General features: G+C 32.1%; 2 protein-coding genes and 1 long non-coding RNA gene across 3 annotated transcripts; all 3 read left to right on the top strand.

Annotated features, from left to right (window-relative positions):
- The first annotated feature begins 1,737 nt into the window (after nucleotides 1–1,737).
- Nucleotides 1,738–2,524, top strand: LOC104817867. Its single transcript, XR_772575.1, has 2 exons — nucleotides 1,738–1,869; nucleotides 2,234–2,524. It is a non-coding gene; the product is annotated as an uncharacterized LOC104817867 (long non-coding RNA).
- Nucleotides 2,525–4,440: 1,916 nt separating this feature from the next.
- On the top strand, nucleotides 4,441–5,249 carry LOC109116855 (FBD-associated F-box protein At5g56370-like). Its single transcript, XM_019203026.1, has 3 exons — nucleotides 4,441–4,579; nucleotides 4,697–4,969; nucleotides 5,161–5,249. Exons 2-3 carry the CDS (start codon nucleotides 4,744–4,746, stop codon nucleotides 5,163–5,165), a joined length of 231 nt encoding a protein of 76 aa, XP_019058571.1. The 5' UTR covers nucleotides 4,441–4,579; nucleotides 4,697–4,743; the 3' UTR covers nucleotides 5,166–5,249.
- LOC104817865 (F-box/FBD/LRR-repeat protein At4g26340-like) lies at nucleotides 5,023–5,830 on the top strand. Its single transcript, XM_010547226.2, has 2 exons — nucleotides 5,023–5,298; nucleotides 5,388–5,830. The coding sequence occupies exons 1-2, from the start codon at nucleotides 5,167–5,169 to the stop codon at nucleotides 5,697–5,699; spliced, it is 444 nt and encodes a 147-aa protein (XP_010545528.1). The 5' UTR covers nucleotides 5,023–5,166; the 3' UTR covers nucleotides 5,700–5,830.
- Nucleotides 5,831–6,850: the final 1,020 nt, after the last annotated feature.

The raw sequence follows: 6,850 nt of genomic DNA, 5'->3' as shown, positions 1-6,850 counted from the left end.
TGGGGGGGGGGGGAGATGTGATTAAGGACACGTGTTGCTGCAGTAACTATTTTATATACGATGGGATTTCCCATTTCATTCATTAAAGTGTGTATATATATACGAATATATATATATATATAGTTAAATATGTAATGAGGTAAATGGGTTTTAGACCCATTTGGGTTTGTAACCGTAAACGGTAAGATCGAAGAACTCTCTTGGTGTATATTTCTTGTTTTCAGCTTAGTTGGTTCGATAGTGATTTTTTATTTTGTGATTTCGGTTTGAGACTTGGCTTGGTCGGGTGACCAACGTTGAGTTAAATGTCTACCAAATCAATACAAAATAAATTTATAAACACTAAATATTAAATCCAAAAGTCTAAACTCTCTAAATCATTACGACTTCATATTATTAATTTTTCTCTCTCATTTATGTATCTATTACATAAATGCCTAGTGATTTATATTTAATTTAATTTGTTTCTAGTCTATATATTATTTAGTTATTTTAATTAAAAATAAATAATAAAAATATAATATTAAAGCCAAACCATTTCTTGTGAATTTCCGAGGGCAACGTGGACATTGTGTAATTGTTCTAATTTTTTGGTGTATATATATTTGTGCGACACCAAAGCCAAGCCAATTGTGTAAATCTCCAAAGCTCGATCGAAGAAAGGTAACGAGCGAAAATCAGAAGCTCAATCCAAAAATCAGAGGAAAATACCCCTGCTCGTGTGGACAGAACAATTCTCACCTGAGGTAATCGAAGAAGATACGAGAGACAATGGCGGAGCTCGAGAAATTACAGAGGAGAGTTGATGCGGATGCCGAGCCCCTTTAACGTTTGTCCATTTTGGTAAATCCGAGATTATTTTTTTTTGAACTGGATTTGTCCATTTTTTACTGTGACACTGATGATGTCCTGTTGTTGAATCTCGATACTTGGTACGAGAAGAACAGTCTGTTTCTTGGTTTCTTTTCTGGGTTTTCCGTTTTTTAATGGAGATTGAATAGGCACTCCTTTTCTTCTTCTCTTCTCGCTTCCAATTTCACATGACGGAGAGAACCGGTGTAAGTTTCTGCTTCTCTCTAGCATGGCTTCTACATGGTTTTAAGGTTAGTTTTAGGGTTTCTTACCTGCAAGCTCCAATAAAGGCGACGTCTTTCAATTTGGGTTTCTGGTTTTGACAGGAAAATCAGTGTCTGAAACCTTGAGAAACCGAACGAATTGTTATGTATGGATATGATAAGTGCGTTGTCTGATGACTTGCTGTTGCGGATTCTATCGTTCCTTCCGACAAAAGATGTAGTTGCTATTACGGTTTTGTCTAAACCATGGCAGCCCCTTTGGCCAATGGTGCCGACACTTGATTATGATTCTTTGAGAGGGCGATACTGGTCGCGGAACGGAGTTTGTTTACATGTCTTTGGAATTGCACAAGGCTCCAATACTTGAAAGTCTGCGTGTTCAATTTGATGTGCGGTTTAATCCCGAAGATTTGGGAATAGGCCTTTTTACTCAAATACTTCTATTTCATCGGTACACCTAAAAAATAGAAACAATTAACAAAAGTCATGTTTACCCTTAAAAAAACTGGAAAAGACCAAATACCCCCAATGAAAAAGGGTGGGTAGAAAACATGTGTACGTATGTGGGCACCGTGTCCTGAGTGATTTTCGGAGGGGATAAAAAAAATATATAAAAAAAAACTGAAATTTATTTTTTTACAATTTTTACAGATGAAAAAAAGCGGAGTGAAAACATAAAAGTACGAAATCAAACGAAATGAATTGCGATGTTGAACCAAATCGACGAAGAACAACTGAAATCGAGATTGAAACGAAGAAAATGGAGGTTGCTTCGTCGAGCGTCCCGATCGATGTAAGAATCAAAAGAATCATATTCTTCTCCTGAAAAAATGTAAGAATTGTGGGTTTGAGTTTGAGTTTTAAATTGAATTTGTATAGAAATTAGATTTAGGTTTTAATTTAAAAAATTTAGGTTGCAGAACGATAGATTTGGGTTTTAGTTTGAAATTGTATAAAATTTTCGTTCAAAATTTTGAAGATTATAACTAAAAAATCTCATTGAAGTAAATTTCCGTGCAAAATTTTGATGTGACTTAATATAAGATTATAACTTAAAATTTGTAAAATGTCCGATACGAAGTAGCAAATAAGTAATCGTAGTGAAATGAGTTACGAATTCTGTTATATATTTGATGAATCCATTTGTTTTATTACAGATTGGTGATGTACCCAAAGATGAAATCTATTATGAATTCAATGATCTGAACAAGATTTCGGTGAAGGTGTAATCAAAATATTTTCACGCATAAGCAGTCGAATTTCTTGATTCCATTAGATGATACTTTGATGTCTATCAATTCGAAGGGTGGAAGCATTAGAAACCGAGGAAAATGAAGTAGAGATCGTGGAAAAAAAATCTTGAACTCGGTTTTTATTCATAAAAGTTGAATTCATATTGTGGTATTTCTATTTGTAAACATTTAAATTCAATTTGTTGTTTTTTTCTATTTGTAAACCTTAAATTTGGTTACTTTGTAAACCTTAAACTTGTATTCATAAAAGTTGAATTCATATTGTTTTTTCTATTTGAATCAATTTGATACTTTGTAAACTTTGAAGTCGTATTTAATGGAAAAAACATGTTGCAATAAGTACGTCATAATAGAATAATTGGTATTTTTCAATATTAAAAAGTAAGTCGTAATATTAAAAAATAAGTCATAATATTAAAAAATAAGTCGTAATTGATGAAAGAAAAGTCAAAGTAATCACCTTACAGGTGGATTCATGGTAAAAAAATCTATTGCGAAAACATTATAAATTATAACTTAAATACGATTTACATTAGTCGTATTTATATAAATACTCGTAAATTTTGATAAAGTTTTGGTCGATTAATGACGAAAACATACCAAATATGTGTTACAAAATGATTTAAAGGTACAAATTAAGAAAATAAAAATTTTGAAATTTTTTATCATGTAAGTTAGAAAAGACTCCTATATGTTTAAGAAAGGTTATGAAGTGATTTGGTCCAAAGTTGATGATTTTATATAAAAGTTTTGTAATTTTGATTTTAAACTCAATTTTTCCACTTAAGTGGACAATATTAAGTCAATATATATGAATTTTCAATAAAAACTCATTTCATTTAACGATTTATGGGACATTATCAATGATTTTCGAAAATCGTAATGCATTCGTATTTAAGTTACAAAATATTAATTTTGGTCTATAATAAGATAAAATCTTACTTTTTCAATATGTGTCCGATTTTGGTTTTTCAGAATAAATTTCTAATTGTGGGTCATGAGACAAAATGAATACTTTTTCAGATAATACTTTTTTATAAATAAACTAGTAAGAATATTTTTTTTATAAATAAACTTTTCAGATTTTGTTTTCAACATACATTTCAAAAGGTCGCAACGCAATCACGATTCAGTAGTTCACAAAAAGTTGTTACAGTTATCATATAAAATATACATACACTATTTTACATTTAATCTCCTAACTGTACCTTGGTTTCTTTTCCCGTTTTCTTCTTTTTTGTGTGTGACTTTCAATACTTGTATATTTAACTGATGAAATAAATATATATATATATATATATATATATATATATATATATATATTTCGGTTTACTTTTTATCATATTTTTTTTCGTCTTATACATTTCATTTCAATTATATTTGTCATGCAAAGCAATATAATTTTTTATAAACAACGTAACATATTTATTGATCAGATTATATATATACACAAATATTTTTTTGTTAAATATGCACAAATATTTAAACATACAAAAAAATAATTTCCAATATTTAAACACAATTAAGATAATGTGTTTTTATAAACACAACGATATCTTCGAAGACAACGTGATTGGCGAGTTCACTCGGAAGAACAAGTCTGACCGCGATCTTGGGTATCACCAAAAATTTCTTTTAATTTTTTATGAAAATAATAAAATTTGGAATGAACAAAATAATAAATTATGATAAAAAAAAAAGAAAGAAACCAACAGAATAATGGTAGAAACTTGAGCCACGGTGGTATTGGGAGGAGAGAGAATCACATTAAATCTATTTAATTTTTTATACGTTTTCTATTAATCAAATAGAAATAAGGGTATTTTGGAGATTTGGTATATAAGGATATTTTAGACTTTTTGCTTAAAAAGTGGTGTACTATTTGTAAAAAAATTTCAAGACATTTTCGGTGGTGTACCACAGAAATTAATGCGACGCAGGTGGTGTATTTGAGAAAAAATGCCTTGGGGATATGGGTTGGGATTGGGGTTGAGCGATGTGTGCGTGACACAGAAGTTGTTTTGACCGTATTGACCAAACAGAGAATATATGGTTTAATCCGGTTAAAGTAAACCAAGAACGAGACGAGGAATTGATTAATTATCGGTTTGGGACTAGGGGACTCCGCCATTTGCTTACACCTGGTTTCCTCATCCCTTCTCGCTACAAAGGGTGCAAACCCTATCCTTCTACCAAATCGCAAGACAAGATCACGCGAGATTGTCTACAGAGAGGGCATCGCGAACCTGTGTAACCTTCTTTCTCTTCCTCATGGTTTCTTCATCACCCATGTGGTCAGTTTTAGGGTTTCTTATGCTAGCTCCAACAAAGGTCTCATCTTTGTATTTGGGTTTCTTGTTTTTACAGCTAAATCGGCGGCCGAAAACCCGAGGAACAGGACGGATTGTTATAATATGGATAGGATCAGTGTGTTGCCTGATGAATTGCTGTTGCGGATTCTTTCGCTGGTTCCGATGAAAGATGTCGTTAGAACTATGATTTTGTCTAAACGATGGCAGTCTCTGTGGACGATGGTGCCGAAACTTGAGTATAATTGTGTGGGCCACAAGACTGAACACGAAATTTTCACGGAGTTTGTTTACCGGTCTTTGCTATTGAATAGGGCTCCAATCCTTGAAAGTCTGTATCTTTGCTTTCATTCGAGCTTTACTCGTCAAGTAGATTTGAGAATATGAATATCTTACCTTAGCTATAGAGGTAACTTGTCTTCTGTTTATAAATGGAGATTTGAGATTCAAAGCAAATTAGAACTTGTTCTGGGATGATTTCTTGTTACGGTGTTCATCTTCTCAATCTTCCATTATAAGCAGATTGAGATGTGTCCTGCCGGCGTTGTCTTCCATAAGCTTGTTCATCTCGAGCTATACACACGTGAGAAAGACTGGTGTGATGTACTTGTATATATGCTCGAAGGTTCTCCAAACCTGCGAGTTCTGGAACTCAACAGTGTATGATGTTTATCTGTCAATCAGTTTCTTGTTTGAGGATTACCTGATACAACTGTATTTTACGTTACCTATCATCATCTTGATCGCAGGACGAGCCAAAGGGCAGGTTGCGGGAATGTTTTTATGCAGAGGTTCATTATCCAGAGGATTGGTGGGAGCAACTACCTGATTATCTCCCTCGATGTTTATTGTCGAACCTTGAAACTTTTCAGTGGAAACATTATAGAGGATGGGAGACAGAGACAAAACTGGCGGCGTACATCCTGGCAAATGCTATATGTCTGAAGATGGCCTCTATTTGCCCGGCGGAAAACAATTTAGAGGGGAAACATCGGATTCTGAAGGAATTGGCTTCCATGGCCAGGGGTTCATCTTCGTGTCAACTTATTTTCAACGACTGATATTGTACGTACTTTTTTTAGGGGAGATTCATGCCTTAAATATTACAATTCATACAGCTTGATGAATCTCTGATTGTTTCTAATAATGAAACAGGAAGCGCGAGAGCTGCTTTCTTCGCTAAGTTCTTGTTGCTTGCTTGCTTTGACAATGGTGTGTATATATATATATATCATGTTTGATGAAATCGGAAAACACATTGTGGTGTTGTCACCTCCTTCCATGGTGTGTTTTCTTCGCAAAACTCCACGTTAAATTTCTACAAGAATCATATAAGAAGTCGGTTTGTTAATATGTTAATGGTTTTGTACCGAGAGAGATATTGGTGTTGAATGGAATGTGGTTTTCGGAGTTTTTGGATTTTAAAAACTGAAAAAACCGACATTCAAGTTTTTTTAAAATTTGGTTTTTCTAAGGGATAATCCCATATTCCCTCACAAATTTTCGAAAAAGTTCCAATTTCCTATACCAATTTTTAATTTGACAAAAAACTACACCGGATTTCAAATATTTCTAAATTCCTACACAAAATCTTAAAATGTGTTGCAATTTCCTCCATATCCGTAAACGACGTTATGTTCCGTCAATTTTAATACTGACGTGGCATGCCACGTCATACAAATTTTGCCAAATCAGAACATTTCGCCACATCATCCAGCCACGTCACAAAATAAATAAAAAATAAAATACATCCGTAAACGACGTTATGTTCCGTCAATTTTAATACTGACGTGGCATGCCACGTCATACAAATTTTGCCAAATCAGAACATTTCGCCACATCATCCAGCCACGTCACAAAATAAATAAAAAATAAAATACAAATAAAAAATTTCTAGAATTTTTTTAAAAACTAATAAAATAAAATAAAAATACAGAATTTCAAATTTTATTTTTTAAAAATAAAATAGAAAATTACATATACATATATATACACTTTTATATCTATACACAATTATATACATATACATATACACACATATACATCTACATACATAATTATATACATATATATATATACACACTTATACATTTACATATATACACATTTTTACATATATACACAATTTTTTAAAAAAACTTTTAAAAAATTACAGAATTTTAAAATTTATTTTTTAAAAATAAAATAAAAAATTACATATACATATATACAC

This window comes from Tarenaya hassleriana, unplaced genomic scaffold (genome assembly GCF_000463585.1).
Source record: "Tarenaya hassleriana unplaced genomic scaffold, ASM46358v1 Cleome28, whole genome shotgun sequence".
Classification (NCBI taxonomy): domain Eukaryota; kingdom Viridiplantae; phylum Streptophyta; class Magnoliopsida; order Brassicales; family Cleomaceae; genus Tarenaya; species Tarenaya hassleriana.
This window is presented reverse-complemented; position numbering and strand designations above follow the sequence as displayed.